The sequence below is a fragment of the Macrotis lagotis genome, chromosome 1 (assembly GCF_037893015.1).
Source record: "Macrotis lagotis isolate mMagLag1 chromosome 1, bilby.v1.9.chrom.fasta, whole genome shotgun sequence".
Taxonomy (NCBI): Eukaryota; Metazoa; Chordata; class Mammalia; order Peramelemorphia; family Peramelidae; genus Macrotis; species Macrotis lagotis.
Window position 1 is genome coordinate 872,742,768 of NC_133658.1, and position 18,932 is coordinate 872,761,699.

The following is an 18,932-nucleotide window of genomic DNA, read 5'->3' on the forward strand; positions in this document are numbered from 1 at the left end:
AGAGAATGTCAGAGCTAGAAGAGAATTTAGAACAATGTCAGACCTAGAAGGAAACTTAGAACAGATAATGTCAGAACCAGAAGGAAACTTAAAACAATGTCAGACCTAGAAGAGAACTTAGAACAGAAAATATCAAAATTATGTCAGACCTAGAAGGAAACTTAGAACAGGGAATGTCAGAGCTTCAAGGGAATTTAGAACAATGTCAGAGCTAGAAGGGAACTTGGAGCAGAGAATATCTGTAACAGAAAAGGTTATGTGCTGCACAAACTTTTAATTTGATTAGTTCTAATCTGTCCCACAATGACATTCTCATTCTGTCTTAAGTCTTTAAAACATTATATTATATAAAATTATATTATATTAAATTATATTATATAAAATATTATAACCCAAGATTAATATACTTATAACCTAAGAGATACATTGTATACATACATATATATGAAGAAAAACATCAGCAAAGATAAAGAAAAGGAAAGGGAAGAGATAAAAAACAGAAAAGTTACTCAACTGAGGAGACTCCAACTCCAGGAAATCTGGCTAGCTGAAGTGAAGTTGCAATAGTCTCCAGGGTCTCAATTGGGAAAGTCCTTTCTGTAGAGCCTCCTCTCTGAACAGGGTGACTTCCAAAGCCCACTTTCCCAAGTAAGACCTTTATAGTGCTCACACAAAAGTGGCAGAGATCCAAGGGTTTACAGGACTGAACTCAGTAATCTGGGGAGTTTCAGCCAGACACCCTCAGATCCTGAATAAAATCACTTTCTCCAGGTGTCAAGGTAAACACCCAGGGACAGTCCAAGTCCCTAGGTGTGGGCCCCAAAACATGTTTACTAGGAATGTTCCCCAACACTCCCTGCCCCCCCCAACATACTTTGGTTTAGTGTGCTTAGGAAGTTCATTCTCCTTGGACCAGGGCAGCTGATAGGGAAGATTTCAAATTAACCCTTCATCCTTCACCCAGCCTCTAGACCTGACCTATCTTCAGAATGGATAAACATCATCTCAAGTGGGGATTTCACACACTCTCCCACAATGAGAGGCAAAATACATATTATCTCGTGTGGGGAACACCCACACTCCCACACAGAGACACACTTCAACTCATGTGAGGAACCACACACATTCCTTCACCATGAGATGTACATCAGCTTAAATGAGAGGCCACACACACTCTCTCACCATCAGCTCCTATGGGGAACAGGAAACATCACCATAGACAGGAAAAAACATCATCTCAAGAGGAAAAAAAACACATCATCTTGAAAAAGAAACACAATACAATGGCCTCACTTGTAAAAAGAGAAAGCTTGTGGTCTAGAAGAAACAAAAGAAATTATGCAATCTAAAAGGCAAGGTCCAGAAAGTAACAGTATCAAGATGAATACAATGATTGAAAGGATAGTATAAAGATATTTTCATAGAGTGTCCCATTTGGATAGAGAGAAATCATTAAGGTTATCAAAATTAAAGCATGAATAGGTAAAGGGGCCAATTTGGACTTTTCCTTCCATGGATATCAGTATGCTCCCAAAATACTGTCTCAGTATATGTCACATAGAAAGGAGGCTATGGAGAAACAAGGAATATTAGAAAGGGTATTCAGGTCCAGGGAAACAATCAATGGAGTTGGTGCATATCTAGAGGAAGGGTATGGTTGAGGCATCTGCTCCTCAGTCTTGTTCAGTCTATGTCCAATCGGGGGGTCTATGCCTCCTTTCAGGATGTTCTTGGCAGCCCCAGTATCCATGAGGTCCAGTATTCGCCACTGCCTTTCCCAGTTGCACCAAAGAGTTCTTTTCCCACAGTGTACTCATTCCTTCCAAAAGTGCTAAACACACTGCAAGACACTATTCATGCAAGAACAGTTGGGTTGGGCATATTGATGCATTTTGTCATCCCTGGTCAAAACTACAACTACTGTGCCATCCTCTCCTTCCATTATTATCTCATTGGCATGGGGAGCATCATCAGTATGATTCTTGACCCATCCTTTGAATTCTACTTTTAAATCAGTGCTGCCAAAAGCACCACTGCTGACCACAGTTGGTGCTGATATTTGTTCCCATTGTTCTTTAAAGCAGGTGGAAATCACCAGCTGAGCTATTTGGGAGTCCATAGAACACACTTCTGTTTCTGACCCGTAATGTGAGTGCACTGTAAAGTAATTTAATCTCTCTTACATAATCCGAATCCCTTTTACAGCCAGATTAGATCTGGACAATACATGTCCTAAATAGCCAATCCCTGTAGAAACAATTGCCATTTTCCCAATTGGTAAAGAGACTGGGTATTGAGTTATTGGAGAGCTTCAAATAAATGCTTTCCAAATGAGCATATGAATTATTACCTAAATTCCCAAGTTTTTCTTTTAATAATCTATTCATTCTTTTTATTAATCCTACTGCCTGAGGGTAATAAGGTATGTGATATATCTATTCTATATTACAATAAGTGCAGTATCACTCAATCTCTCTTCCCTTAAAATGCGTACCATTTTCATAGCACAGAGGGGATTCATAGTACAAGGTAATGACATCTGTAGGTCTACAAGTATTTTTTTGTGTATCATTCCTACAAGGACAGACCACTAGCATTCCAGAGTAAGTGTCCATACAGGTGCACATATAACTACATCCTCTATCACCAGTTCAGCTTTTTTTTTTTTTAGGGTTTTTGCAAGGCAAATGGGGTTAAGTGGCTTTCCCAAGGCCACACAGCTAGGTAATTATTAAGTGTCTGAGGCCAGATTTGAAGTCAAGTACTCCTGACCCTAGGGCCGGTGCTCCATCCACTGTGCCACCTAGCTACCCCTACCAGTTCAGCTTTAACAGGGTAAGAAATCAATCACTCCTTTTTCATCTGACAAATGGAGCATTCAGTTTGCATTTGTTTCAACAGAGAGATCAAAAGAGAAATTCCCTGATCCACTGCCCACCTGTACAAGGCTTGGACTCCAAGGTCTCCTGTTTGTTGTACACCCATTGTGCTAGGGCTGTCCTCTTGCTGTGGAAGTAGAGCTATTTTTGCTAGTTGGTTCACATGAGTCACAGCTGCAGTGGTGTGAGCCTCTACATCAAAGACTGAGATGGTATATGATCATTCCCATATATCTTGCCACAAATTATTTTACTCATTATCCACTGCATAATAGGAATTTTTGGTCACAAAATCACTTCATACCCTATGGTCAGTTGTTCTGTTTCAATCAGTGCCCAAAAGGCAACTTAGAGCAGCTGTTCAAAGAGAGAATGGTCCCGTGTCGTCCCCCCCCCCCCCCCCCGCCTCAGGTAATTCTCTTGACCAGAAGTCAAGGGACACATTTTCCCCTTATTGCTTTTGCCACAAGCTCCAGTAGAGACCTCCACAGGCCCCTCCCCCATGCCCCATCAATCAAGGGCAATTTGTCTAGCTGCCTTGGTTTCTTCAAAAGCCTTTTCTTCCTCTTGCCCCCAACCAAACTCGTATTTCTTCCTAATAACCCCATTAAATGGGCTTAACATTTGTTCTAGATGGAGGGATATGAGTTCTCCAGGACCCAAATAATCCTATAATTTTTTGGTTCTCAGTATTATTAATGGGGGGATAGGAAATACAGAATTTTCTACTTAGTTTTGGGGAGTATCTCTCTCTATGTCCCTTATTCCAGTATATTCCTAAAAATTTTACTGCTTGGGTGGGACCTTGTATCTTATTTGCATTAATTTCCCATCCTTTATCCTTCATATTCTCTATTACCCTTTGTAAATTCTCTTCTACCATTTCCTCATCCTTTCCTTGTATTAAAATAACATCAATGTAGTGAGTTATTTGTACTCCAACACTTTTTAATTCATCTAAATGTTCTGCCACTACCTATGGCAAATCATAGGACTATGTATAGAGAGCCCTGTGGCAGTTGAGTGAATATATATTGTCTTCCCTGCTAGTAAAAGCAAATTGATTCCACTGGGAGGGGTCTATGGGTAATTCTTAAAAAAAAAAAAAGCATTGGCTAAATCTGTCACCACATACCAATGTCCTGGATACTTTTTTGTATGTTCAATCAGAGTAATAGTGTTGGGAACTTTAGCAAATAAAGGAGTTACCATATTTAATCTCCTCTTGTCCTCCAGGTATTCTATATTGTTTTAAAGTTTTAGTTCTGAGGGGGATAGCAATATCACTGGAGGCATTTTTGCTTTTCCTACTAATAATACAGCCTTTATAGTCAAAGAAGGGACTGCAAACTGATAGCATCCATCAGATAACTGCAAAGTCATTCCTCATTATATATCAATTCCAATTATATACTCTGGAATTATATACCTATGGGTTAATTGTCCAGTCTTAATTGGCAATGTTATTTGTTTGGCAAGTATCTCTTCCTCCTAATCCTGTGATTACCACAGATTTCCCTTGTTTAAATTTATTAGGATTCCCATATATTAAAGAGGCTTCTGCTCCAGTGTCAATGAATGCTTTAGCCACAGTAGTTTTTCCAATAAATAGCAATAGTGATAAGGGGTCTGTAATCTCTTCTCCTTAATTCTCTCATTTGCACTGGAGTTTGGCCTTTTTCCTAATCTCCTTTCAGGTATTGAAGACTAGGATATAGCCTTCCAAGAAGTAGTGTAGTGGGTGTTTGCCTCAGCTCTCCCTCTTGGGAATTCTCCAACTTCATTTCTTCATATAACATTTTTTACTCACTTGTGAGTTGCCTGTCTGTTCAGTCCACCCAGCCCTAAGGAATGCAGTAAACAAATCTTTCAGAGACATCTTCCCTAGCTCAGAACTTCCTTCTCTGTTTCTATTTCTTTCCCAATTAACTGTCTTATCCCTAAGAAATGCACTTCCTATTCTTCCAGGTCTCCTAACTGTGAATTTTTTTCTAATACCTTTTTCAGAGGTTTTCCAGTTTCTGCTAATCTTATTGCTTTCCCTTTTTTCAATGGGGATTTCTCCTAAACAATTAATAACATTAGAAGCTCAACGTATCTTAAGGAATAGGGAAAGTCCTCCCACCCAGGAATCTCTGGTTCTTTTCTTTTAATTTCTTCTAACTTTTTTCCTTCCCCTAGTTTCTTTAAGAATGGTACTGTGGGGGCAGCTAGGTGGCACAGTGGATAAAGCACCAGCCCTAGAGTCAGGAGGACCTGAGTTCAAATATGACCTCAGACACTTAATAATTACTTAGCTGTGTGACCTTGGATGAGTCACTTAACTCCCACTGCCTTGCAAAAAAAAATCAAAAAGACCAAAAAAAGAATGGGACTCTGGCAAAGATACTGTTCATGACACCAGTTGCATCAGAAAGGGTTATGTGCTGTGTAGACTTTTAATTTGGTTCAGCTCAAATCTGTCACATAATGACATGCTTACTCTGTCTTAAGTCTTTAAATGAGAATTTAATGATTAATATACCTATTACCCAAGATTAATATGCTTATAATCTGAGATATACAATTATATATTTGCATATATATGAAGAAAAATATAAACATAGATAAAGAAAAGAAAAGGGAAGAGATAAAGAAAAGAAAATTTACCTAACCAAAGAGATTCCAATGCTTGGAAATCTGGCTGACTGGGAAAGTTGAGTCACAATACAGCCTCCAGGGTCTCAGTTGGGAAAGTCCCTTTGGCAGAGCCTCCTCTCCAAACGGGGTGATCCAAGGGTTTACAGAACTGAACTCAGTGATCTGGGGAGTTCAGCCAAACACCATCAGATCCTGAATACTTTCTCCAGGTGTTGAGATAAACATCCAGGGATGGGCCAAGTCCCCAAGTGTGGACCCCAAAATATGTTTACTAGGAATGTTCCCTAGCACTCCCTGCCCCAGAACATACTTTGGTCAACATGCTTCTGTTCAATGTGCTTAGGAAGTCCCTTCTCCTTGGACCAAGGACACAGTAGGAAACTTAAAACTGTCAGACCTAGAAGGAAACTTAGAACAGAGAATGTCAGAGCCAGAAGGGAACTTAGAACAAAGAATGTAACACAAAGAATGTCAGAGCCAGGAGGGAACTTGGAACAGAGAATGTCAGAGCCAGAAGGGAGATTGTAGAATATAGTATATCAGAGCTAGAAGGAAACTTAGAAGAGGTCAAAGGTGGGAGGGTCCCTAGAACACAGATTGTCAGAGGTCATTCAGTATGATTCCATTGTTCAGTGCATAAGTTATCTCTACAGTAGCCACAGTCAAGGATTAAAAAAAATTTTCCATAATAGGGAACATGATGTTTCATTAGATTCTCACTTCCTCATGTGGTCTGTCTTCATATCTAATTACCTCCTTTCTTGCAAGACTGATTTGTTAGAATAGTTGGGACTTTATTTTTTCCTGGGCACAATTGTTTGGGTTGAAAATCCTAGTATGGACATTTATGTCCTTAGTAAGGACATAACTATCAAGGAAGGGATCAGACATTATAGATTCCTCCTCCTTCTCCCACCATCATTCTGGGTTTTTGTCTCTCCAGATTTGTCCAGGGAGCAAGGTCCAGTGGTCATTAATCCACTCATTGGCTAATCCTCCAGTTGTCAGAACTGGAAGCAACCTTAAAAATCCACTAGTCTTGGAGTGTCAAAAGTTTTTCACTAGGGAGAAATCAGAAGTCCTTAAATATAGACTGAGGCAGCTCTGTGTTTAGAGTGACAGCTCTGGAAACAGGAAGACCTGAATTCAAATTCTTCCTCAGATACTCTAGCTATGTTGATCCTGGGCAAGTCATTTAACCTCTTTTTGCCTTAATCCAATGGAGAAGGAAATAGCAAAGTACTACATGGATGGTCCCAGTGTGCTATGGGCCAAGGGGGTCACAAAGAGCTGGACGCAACTGAAAGACTAAATAAATTTGTTATTTATGTGATTATTTCTGATTGTGTGAATTATGTGATTAATAACATTGAGCATTGAATATGATGACAAATATAACTGAGCCTTCTGGTCAGGTACCTGGCAGTGCTCTCCAGGGCTTTAGGCCCTTGTGACATACTGATTCATGTTATTGTTCATTTATTTTCACTTGTGTCTAATCTTTGTGGCCCCATTTAGGTTTTTCTTGTCAAAGATACTGGAGTAGTTTGCCATTTCCTTCCCTAGCTCATTTACAGGTGAGGAAACTGAGGCAAACAGGGTAAAGTGACTTGCCCAGGGTCACACAGCTAGGAAGTATCTGAGGCCAGATTTGAACTCAGGAAGAAGAATCTTTCAGTGCCCCAATTGATTCAAGTGTGATAGCAAAATTTTGAAAAAAAATTTTTTTAATTGACTAAAAATTATATGTTACTGATATGTTGTGATTGTACATGTTCAACTTCTGTCAGATTATTCACTGTCATGAGGGAAGGGGAGGAGGCAGAGAAATGTGGATTTCAAAAGCTTATAAAAAGATGAATGTTGAAAACATTTCTTTGCATGTAATTGAAAAAAAGAAATAAAATAACATGTTGGATATTCAATATAGAGTCCAACATGTAAACGTAAAACCTGGGTTCAAATCCCAACTTTGACCAAAAGAGAAATCATTATTAGTCTAATATCATTTTGAATGGAATTTATGGGAGGTCGAGTGAAATGGCTGAAGTTTCCAGAAACAATCTGGGTGGCATACATTCTTAAGGATGGGGGTGGGTTGGGCTGTGTCCCAGAGGGGAGGTGACTGGGTGAGTCTAGTGCCAGGAGACCAGAGCATTGAAGGATCCATCTAAAATGTTGAAACTCTTTGGAAAATTGTTGTTAATTTTATAAATTTGGAAACTGAGAATTAGGGGAAAAAAGTGACTTGTCCAGGGTCACATAGCAGGGTAGAGTCGGGACTTGAACTTAACACTGTGACTCATAAAGTTGGTGCTAAGTGAACCTAGAGTCTGGGAAGCCCAAGCATGAATCCAGACCTGGACATGTCCTAGTTGGGTGACATCGGGCAAGTCCCTTCACCACTGATTTCTTCAGTTTCCTCATCTGTAAAATAAGGATCATAGCATCGGCCTCTCAGAGATACGTGGGAATCAAATGAGATCATATCTGTAAAGCATTGTATAAATGCTAGCTGTCGTTGTTATTGGATTATCATCATTAAGTTTGTGATCTACTAGCCTTTAGTAAAGTTTTATAAAATTGAGATTTTGAAATTACCATGGGATTTCCTTTATGTTGGTTCTTCTCAGTGTTGCATAATTAGAAGCCAGAACTGGAGAGGAAAGCAGAAGTCTCTGTGTCTGAAATAATTGTCTGTTTCAGCTCCTTCCGGATAGAATTTGTGGAAGGCCTAGTGAAATGGCTGGAATTACCAGAAACTATCCTCCCGTCCATGACAGCCTTTGCTAATGGTCTGGGAGGAGAAGAAGAGGTGACATTTGCAGAAGTTTTATTGAAGGATCCTGTCTTGAAGAATGATCCACTGGTGATTACTCAGGTACCTGAACCCCCTGGGCAGAATGAATGAAATGGACAAATGAAATCTTTTTTTCACAGCCAAACTGGAAAAAGGTTTTTAAGGATTAGAAGTGCTGCAGATTCTTCAGCATCTATAAAATGTACCTTTAATACCTCCCTGCTCTGACATCCTGTATACTAAGGGCCCTCCCCACTCTGACATCCTGTGTTCTAAAGACCCTCCCAGCTCTGACATCCTGTGTTCTAAGGACCCTCCCAGCTCTGACATCCTGTGTTCTAAGGACCCTCCCAGCTCTGACATCCTGTGTTCTAAGACCCTCCCAGCTCTGACATTCTGTATTCTAAGGATCCTCCCAGCTCTGGTATTCTATACTCTTATCATTTTTTTTCCCTACTGCTTCTCCTAAAGAGAAAATGTCTGGGCTATACTTGAGGAACATGGATATTTGGCAGTATATTGAATACCACTGAATAAGTTATCCAAATCTTTTTAACTTATCTATGACCCAAAGATGTTAGGGCAATGCAAATGAGGGTAAGAGCAATTTTGCCCAAAGAGATAGCAGTGCACTTGGACAATCCCTTCACTTCTCTGAACCTTAGTTTCCCCATCTGTTAAGTGAAAGTGTGATCTTTAAAGTTCCTTTGGATGTTAGTGGTCTGTGTTCTAACCTTCCATCCAGTTAGCAGATTGAATCATAATAGGGTTTTAATCATTGATTTTATATAAATCCCTAATTTCCTTTTATTTCCTAGGATCTTCTGACCTTCTCTCTCAGAAATGGTAAGTTTAATTTCCTAAGTCTTATTTTAAAAAAAGGAAAGATAAAAGAAGGGGACATCCTCTTAATTCTAGAGCCAATCATCATAAAATCATAGATTTAGAATTGGAGATTTGGGCTTTTTCATAATTTTCATTCTATAAAAGTGAGACAGAATTCCTGTTTCCTCATCTGTAAAATTAAGGGGTTGAATGAGATAGCTCTGAATCTGTGAACCATTAATGATACAAAGTAAAACAAATAAAAAAAAAATCCCTACCCTCTTGGGACTGTCAGGTAAACCGAGCTCCTAAAGTTAGTTACCAGACCATGATGGTCTCTGATCTTTTGACTCCAAGGTGAGTCTTCTCCTCACTACACTACAAGCAGCCTTTATTCCATGGCCTCTCTCATGTCCTTTCTGGCCCTCTCCTATCCTCATAGCTTTGTGTTCTCCCAGTGCAAGAATGCTGACTGGGAGGTTTCTTAGAATTCAGTATATCAGAAATGGGAGAGGTCTTAGAACACAGAATGTCAGAACTGGGATGGTCCTTGGGAGACATTAAATAAACTTCAGGTCCAGAGGATTCAGCTAGAAGAAGAACTTAAGTATCTTACAGATGTTTCCATGTGTGAACAACCATTCTCTCACATATAAATAGTATTAAATCCTGATAACATCTGTGAAATGTTCTAGGTTAATCTGATCACTCTCAATCACATCTCTGTGATAATGATGAGTTAGGGATTCAGTAACCTGACATTGAGAACTGCAGGTTAGGAAATGCATTTTAGTAAGATAATCATTAACACAAATCATTGACAGGAAGAATAATAGAATGTCATAGCTGAAAGTGATCTTAGAATATAGAAAATTGGAACTGATAGAGAACATAGAACATAGGGTATCAGAGTTGGAAGGGACTTTATTAAAATGTAGTGGGACCTTAGGATGTCAGAACTAGAAGGGACTTTAGAACATAGAATATCAAGGCTAGAAAGGGTGCTGGGAACACAGAGTATCAAAACTAGTAGAGTAGTTTTGAACAGAATATCAGAACTGGAATGGTCTTTAGAACATAGAATGTCAGAGCTAGGATGGTTCTCAGAACTTAGAAGGACAGAACTGGGAGGTCTCTTCAAACACAGAATGGTGAATTTGGAAATGTTTTTGGAATAGAGAAAGTTAGAGCTGGGAAGATTCTTAAAACACAGGATGACAGAAATGGAAGTGTTTTTAGAACACAGAATGTCAGAGCTGGGAGGACCCTTAGAACACAGGATGTCAGAATTGGGAGGGTCCTTGGAACACAGGATGTCAGAGCTGGGAGGGTCCTTGGAGCAAAGGATGTCAGAGCTGGGAGGTCCCTTAGAACACAGAATGTCAAAGCCGGGGGGGTCCTTAGAACACAGGATGTCAGAATTGGGAGAATCCTTAGAACACAGAACGGCAAAGCTGGGAGGGCCCTTTGTACACAAGAATATTGAACTAGAAGCATTTTTTGAACATATAATATCAGGGCTGGAAGGGACTTAAGTCCTTGTTTACCTCCCTCATTTATAGGTGAGGAAGCTGAGGGTCAGGAATGTAGTGGCAGGCCTGCAAACAGAATCCTGGGCTCCCCTAAAGCCATCCTAACCCCTTCCGGGGACCCAGGGTCCTGTTTTCATAACTGTACTCTTTAAAGCAGAACCAGAAAGAAGCATGGAGAAGAATTGGCCAGAAGAACTTTCTGGCTTTGTTGAGAGGATGAAATCATGACCAGGGAGCTTTCCTGCCTTCTTAACAGCAAGTATCTGGTGCTGTCTCCAAATACAGAAATTTCTTGTGAGAAATCCCTTCTGTGTTTGGGGAGCCCAGATGGCTTCCAGAGCTGGATCTGGGCTTCTTCAGATTCTGTTTTGGCCTCCGGCTGCCAATGAGAATAAATTTGGACGGTGTTAGCTAGCCAGGAGAACCTGGCTCTGTGTCCCAAGGCATCTGCCCCTGGGTTGCAGAACTTCCTGCTAGAGATGAAATCCTGTCCAGATGAGCCCCTCAGAAGGAGCAGGCAGCCCCCGTAAAGGGGAGGAGGGGGCAAGGCCAGGGTCAGTTCTACTTGGACTGGTGCTGCTCTTAGAGCTGTGGGCTTATCTAAAAATATGTTTAATGAAAACCTCTGGGATTTTACCTAAAAATGTTGTGATGCCTTCCTTTAACTCAAATAAGAGATAGGTAGCACTGTAGTCAAGGGAGAGGGGAGAGAAGGAACAAGCACTTATTACTCACCCCTATATTCCAGGCCCTTTCCAGATATTCTTTCATTTGATCCTCACTACAAACCGAGGTGCTATTATTATTCTCATTTTGCAGTTGGGGAAACTGAGGCAAGCCTCTAGAGATTAAGTGACCTGCCCAGAGTCTCACAGATAGTGTCTAGGGTCACATTTGAACTCAGATCTTTGCAGACTCCAAGATCAGCACTCCATTCACTATGACAACTAGCTGTCTACTTAATTCTCTTGGTATTTGCCCTGTGCCACCCATTTCCTCTGTGTGTGACACTGATGGCATGTACATTGGTGCAGATTTCTCTGTTGATTTGTACATATGTTCACACGCATGTATATATAAAAAAAATGTACATGTTTTTCTCTATGTGTATTGGTGGTGCATATATTCATGCATATTGGGCAGTAGGAAAGAATCTCTTATTGCTTTTCTTATAATGTTTATTAAATGCTTCTGCTTTGAAAACAAAATGAAATTTAGAAGAAGGGATAAATTAGGAAATGTGTGATGTAAAAACAAAAGCTATTGATAAGAATCTATTTTTAAAAGAATAAAAGACAGTTGGGAGGAAGGCCTCTGCTAGACTAAGAGTCATTTTGGGGCTATTCTAAGTAGCTAAGAGGGTGTGGTAGATAGATTCTGGACTTGAATTCAAATCCTGCCTCACAAATTTATCAGCTCTGTGACTCACAAGTTATTTAACCCAGTTTGCCTCATTTTTCTCATCTGTAGAATGGAGATTTCAATAGTACTTATCTCATAAGGTTGCTGTGAAGATTAAATGAAATAATAACATATTCAACATATTTTACATGCCTTAGAGTATTATCACTTTGATATGTTATTAGGAGGGATCATTCCTTTCTAATAATGCCCTTATTTGGATATTAATTGAACTCAGATATTAGCTTTTGAATCTGCCCTCCTCCTCGATTATGTAATTCTGTGATCTCCTAGGGTAAGTGTAGGATAGTAGAAAGAACAAAGGCCTGAGGAGCAGGAGCTCAGTTCTCCTGTTGGCTCAGTCTCGACTTGGGTGTGACTTGGGTATGAACCTTTTCGTATCAGAACCTTCTTCCAACTAGGAAATGAGAGAATTGAATCAGAGGTCCCAGCTCTCTCTAGTATTCTGTGTTCCAAGATCATGGGGTCTAAAGGTGTAAATAGGAGGTAAACTCCTTAAAGTAGGGACTCTGGTTTAGCTCCTAGGAAAGGGTCATGTATGCAGTAAGCATTTAATAAATGCTTGTCAAATCAGAGATGCCTCAGAGGTCATCTTCACAGAGCCCCAGAGGATTCAAAGTCCCTTCTGTAGATTCTGTTTTTATAGGTGAGGAAACTGAGGGCCACAGAGGTTCAGTAACTACCCAAGGTCACACAGGTGGTAAGCAGTTGAGAACCCACATCCTGTAATTCTAAATCTGGTCTTCTTACCATTGCATCATGTCATCCTCCCAATTCTAATGTTCTATTTCCCTCCCAGCCCTGATATTCTGTGTTCTAAGCTTTGACATCCTGTGTTCTAAGGACACCCCCCCCCAGCTCTGACATCCTGGGTTCTAAGGGCCCTCCCAGCTCTGTCATCCTTTGTTCTACTTTCCTTCCAATTCTTTTGGAAATCCTCCCCAGAACACGGGCCAAACTATCTCTTTTTTTTTTTTTAAAGAAATATGATAGTATTTATTCATTTGTTTTTTGCAAGGCAATGGGGTTAGGTGACTTTCCCAAGATCACACAGCTAGGTAATTATTAAGTGTATGAGGCTGGATTTGAACTCTGTTCCTCCTGATTTCAGGGCCAGTGCTCTATCCATTGTGCCACCTAGCTGCTCCATCTTCTACAGCTTTGCAGGATTCACTTCTTTCATGAATTCACTTTTACTCTTTAGATAACTGTGAAAGTTCAAGGTCCAAGGTGCTTGAAACTACAAGGTTCTATCTTGGCATCCTTGAATTTACATTGAACCCTTGGGTTATGGGGTATCTTCGAACATTTAATCCCAATTAAAAGTCAGTTAAACATTAAATTAGGTTCCTGACAGGAAGTGGATTTCCTTGGGACCTGACCAGTGTGGAGAAAAGAAGGGCAGTCATGAACATGTAGCTGGTGATGCCCCTGACTTACGTCTTCTAGGACATGATATCATTCCCCACTTGATAAATGGTTATAATATTTGAACAGACAATTTTCCAAGGAAGAAATCTTAGCTATCGATAGCTGTGTAATTAGGGGAACTCAAATTAAGAAAACTCTGAGATTCCACCTCAGATTGGCAAAGTTGGTAAAAGAGGAAAACTGGTGGAAAAATAAGCACATTAATGAACTGTGGGCAGATGTGAAAAATGGTCCATGCATTCTGGAAAGCATTTTCCCCCTCCAAAACTATTAAATTATGCATATCCTTCAACCCAGAAATACATAACTAAGTCCAAAAAAATAAAAAATAAAGAGGAAAAAGACCACATTGTATAAAAAATATTTATGGCAGCCCTTTTTTGTGGTGCCAAAGAATTGGAAACTGGAGGGATGCCATCCACTGGGGAATAGTTGAAAACATTGTGATATATAAATGTGTTGGAATACTACTGTGCTATAAGGAATGAGGATGGAGGGTAACCTAGGAAGACCTGTATGAACCTGTGTTGCAATACAATAACAACAATGTTTTTAAGACAAGTAACTCTGAACAGCACACACTGAGCAATTATAATTCTAGAGGACTCAGAATGATATTATATGTTTTGTCCTTCATTTTCAAAGAAGACCATGACATCAGGGAGGTGATGTCATGACAAAGCACGTGAATTGAATTTGAGTGAGGAAGGCTATGCTAAGTCACCAGCCCCACTTTCTTCTCCAGTGGTCAGGATAACTGGAGATGACCCTGGATTAAGGCAATCAGGGTAACTGACTTGCCCAAGGTCACACAGCTAGAAAGAGCCAAGTGTCTGAGACCAGATTCAAACTCCTGTCCTGATTCCAAGGCCAGGGCTCTGTCTACTGCACTACCTAGCTGCGATGCTGCCCACCTACTAAAGGGCAGACTGAGCCTTTTTTTTTATTATTGTCAATTTGCTTTACTCAACTATGTTGTAGCTTTCTCAGTGAGATTAGAGGAGAGAGGGAAATAGGAAAATATTTTGATGGATTAAAAAAAATACATGAAAAATAAAATCAGGGTAACAAGAAAGAAGACCTCATGGCATGTCCTGTGCTTAGCAACCATAAGGGAGGTCTGAAAGGAAGTTTGCTCTTTTCAGATGCCCTTGGTAACCTAACTTTAAATAACTGCTCCTACTTCTAAGACAAATTTATAAAGTTAGATAGCACTATCATTATTATCCCCAATTAACAGATAAGGGAGCTGAAGTCCATAAAGCTAGGTTGACCTGTCTGGGCTCATGCTCTTCCTATCCTATCACAACACCTCTCAAAAGCTTTAAATTGCATGGATCCCTTTTACCTGGATTTCCACATGAATTCTAACTTGTCTGGAATTCCGAGAAGCTCTCCTGTAGCAACCCTTAACCTTTTGGGTGTTTCAGATCAATTCTCTGAGCCCTTCTTGGAATAACGTTAAATGTACAAACTAAAACCCATACCATTATAATGGAAATTAATTCTATTGAAATACAATTCTCAAAATATTTTTAAAAACAATTACTCCAGGGGCATCTAGGTGGCACAGTGGATAAAGCACCGGCCCTAGAGTCAGGAGTACCTGGGTTGAAATCCAGTCTCAGGCACTTAATAATTACCTAGCTGTGTGGCCTTGGGCAAGCCACTTAACCCCATTTGCCTTGCAAAAAAACCTAAAAAAAAAATTACTTCAGGTTAACAAATTTATCTCAATGATCTTTAGATATTTTTAGAATTAGTCTTCAGAATTAGGCAAGAGGACAGGAACCAACTGGTCTAAACTCGACCCAGCCAGTATCCTCTCTCCACCATCCCACTAGATACATTTCCTCTTCCACAGGTGACATTCTTTATTTTTTTTTTTTTTAGTTTTTGCAAGGCAATGGGGTTAAGTGACTTGCCCAAGGTCACATAGCTAGGTAATTATTATGTATCTGAGGTCTGATTTGAACTCAGGTCCTTCTGACTCCAGGGCCAGTGCTCTGTCCACTTCGCCACCTAGCTTCCCCATACATGTGACATTCTTTATTTAAATACCAGCCAACCTATTAATCAGTAAGCATTAATGAAGACAATACAAAGACAACTATGAAACAGTCCCCAGAGGGTTCTCCTCTTCACTCAGTTTTTCAGGTGATTATAGGGTCATTGATCCAGAACTGAAGGGTTCCTCAGGACCCATCTATTGGAGGTCACATAACTTGCTTAAAGTCATGCAGGAGGCAAGTGGACTCGGAACACAAGGCCTCCAAATCCATTGAGACCAGCAAGATGATCTTGGGCCAGTCACTGGATCTCACTAGACCTTGGGTTTCTCTTCTTCAAAAGAAGAGTTTGGACCAGATGGCTTTGAGCTTCTGACCAGCTGGAGAAACTGAGAATGTTTAGCCTAGTCCAGGGACTCCTTAAGAACATTCCCTGGCCTATCTACAACCTTCCTAAACTATGATTGGTGCCCAAAGCCAAACTCAATCCTCTAGATCTACACAGTGCCTGGCATCTAGGAGACACTTAATAGATGTTTATTGATTGATTGGTCAGACCAAGGCATTAGTCCTTCCAGGCTGTCTCCACTTTGTAAGCCTTAAATCCCTTGTGACATGAAACTCTCCTGATCCCTTAAAATGTTCTCTATCTACCTTAAATTAAAACCTGGATGATTTTTGGTGCTTTTAGAAAGTCCTAAATGTTCTCAACTCTTCCCCTCCTTCATAGGATTGGCATTAGGAGAGGCACCTTCTTGGGTCTCCCCTCTCTCATAGGATTGGCACTAGGAGAGGCACCTTCTTGGGTCTCCCCTGCCTCATAGGATTGACACTAGGAGAGGCACCTAACTTGGATCTCCCACTCCCTCTTGGATTGGCAGTAGAAGAAGCACCTTCTTGGGCATTTAGAAGGAAGGTGCATAAGCTAGACCTGCATTCAGGAAGATGCCAACTCCAATCTGGTCTCAGATACTAACTGTGTAAGTCTCTTAACCTTCTTCTATCTCAGTTTCCTCATCATTCAATTGGAGATAATCATAGCATCTACCTCCTTGGGGGATTTATGAGGATCTAATGAGATCACATTACTCATTATATAACTTTTAGACATAAATGTTATTATGACCATTGCTTCCCAGGGCAGCCCATCCCAACATTGGAGCATTTGAAGCATTAGCTTTGGGGCAAACATCCCAAGATCATACATCTCGGAGGTTCTCAGAAAATCTTAATCATTGGTGTACATCTTGGCCGATATGCCAGCCAGCTTAGTCATCACAGCCTTGATCAGTGACATCTGTATTAATGGCTATTTATAATTCCCATTGACTACTAACAGCTGCCGAAGGTTAGTCAGGTTCCATTAGCCCTGATTATTTCCTGCTTCTGATACCAGCTGTTTACTCCAAGGGAGCCATGAAAGCTGACCTCCAGCCATGTGGCCTGACCCTCAGCACATAGTTCCCTAGCTCATTGTGGGCTGGTTCATACAGGTCTGGAGAGGCTGAGAGGCGTGCCTGGAGGAGGAGAAGGCCCTAGTCTCCAGCCCCATAGGGAGTCTTCTCCCTTTTCTGCCCTTTTTGCCTCATTCAGCCTTTTCTCCTGGCCCTTACCTGCAAGGCCATGGAAGCCTGGCTGGCCTTCTTCATCTGGCCTCCTTTTCTCCTCTTGTACCTGAGTTCTATGGCTTACAGTCTCCCCCTATAAATGGGGGTAAGGCTGTTTATTCTACCCAATTGTATGAGAAAGGGTTTTGTTCTTTGAACAAGAAATATTAGCAAGTACCATTAAGTTCCATTGGGACTAAGTGAGAATTGTGGACCCTCCATGTGGTTCTTTAAGGTCCCTCTTCTCTTGGAGGATCCTCCTAGCCACCCCAGCTCCTCAGTCTTGCCCGGCCAATGTCTTCCCTGAGTCATCATTTAGTTTTTATCCTATCCACCCATGGAGCTGGATCTCGTGCCATCACCAAGTGACACGGACCCTCCATCTCTGGGACCCTAGTCAGTCAGTCCACTAGCATCTGCTACCTGCCAGGTTCTTTGTTTAGTGATGGGGGAAATAAAGAAAGGCAAAAAATAGTTTCTGTTCTCAAGGAATTCACTGAAGGGCTTGCCCCTGCCCACCACCAGCCAGAAGGGATAAGTGGACAGGAGGACTTTTTATATAGAGGCAGGAGGTCTGGGTTGAATTCTGACTGTCATATGCTAACTTTGTGAACTTGGACAAGTAATCGCTGTAACCATCTGTAAAAGCCAGAGTAAAAATCATTTGTAAAGCTCACTTTGTAGGGGCAGCTAGGTGATGCAGTGGATAGAGCCCTGACCCTGGAGTCAAGAGGACCTGAGTTCAAATCTAGCCTCAGACACTTAATAATTATCTAGTTGTGTGAGTTTGGGCAAGTCATTTGATTCCATTGCCTTGCAAAAAAAAATAACCAAAAAAAAAATATCTGTAATCAGAGGAACTGAGTTTAGTCTCACTTTTGATGTTTGCTACCTTGGTGGCCCTGGGAAAATGACTTCACCTCCTTGGGTCTCAGTTTCCTCAACAAGAATGAGCTTGATGACCCCTGAAGATTCTTCCAGCTCAAGGTCTATAATCCTACGATCCTTCAATGGACCTTGTTTTTGTATCTGAACTGATGATGCTGCTGTTGTGCCGTTTCAGTTATGTACAACTCATGAACCCATTTGGGGTTTTCTTGCCATTTCCTTCTCCAGTTCATTTTACAGATGAGGAAACTGAACATTTTACAGATGAGGAAACTGAGGAGAACAGGGTGAAGTGACTTTGCCCAAGGTCACACAGCTTGTAAGTGTCAGAGATTGAATTTGACCTCAGTATCTCCTGATTCCAGGCCTGGTAGCTTCTACCTTAGGGCACCACCTAGCTGCCCCGATAATAATTAACAACCATGTCTCTTGACATTGTCTATGGATCCAGGACAGAATTAATCTCTGGGAATACAAAGGAAAAGCTAAAAGTTCCTACCCTATTGGAACTTACTTTCTAATGGGAAAGATGTAATTTGCAAAGTGTTTTGCTTACTCATTTGTACACTGTGTTTTTACAACCTTGGGAGATAGGTGTTGTTGGCATTCTACAAATGAGGAAACTAAGGTAGACAGAGGTTCAGTGACTTGCCTAAGATGATATCTAGTAAATATCTAAAGGCAGGATTTGAATTTGGGGCTTTCTAATCCTCATCTAGTACCCTGTCCACAGCCTTCCCTTACAGGGCTTATTTCCATAAGAGAAATGCCTTAAAAATCTTAAAAAGTGGCCTGGAAATTTGGGTCATTGTTAATGTTTATGGTCTAGTGTGCAGCAGAGTAGAAGGAGCCCAAGGCCTCGGTGGGATTCCTGACTAGAGGGATCTTAGATGCGTCTC

The 18,932-nt window shown here is 40.8% G+C and overlaps 1 protein-coding gene across 2 annotated transcripts in view; it reads left to right on the plus strand.

Annotated features, from left to right (window-relative positions):
• Positions 1 to 18,932, plus strand: part of TMCO4 (transmembrane and coiled-coil domains 4) — a 115,182-nt gene that overhangs the window by 12,337 nt on the left and 83,913 nt on the right. For both annotated transcript variants that reach the window (XM_074218252.1, XM_074218253.1), the window contains exons 3-4: positions 8,226 to 8,400; positions 9,138 to 9,165. In XM_074218252.1, the coding sequence (XP_074074353.1) occupies positions 8,226 to 8,400; positions 9,138 to 9,165 (203 nt within the window). The remainder of the gene's footprint in view (positions 1 to 8,225; positions 8,401 to 9,137; positions 9,166 to 18,932) is intronic.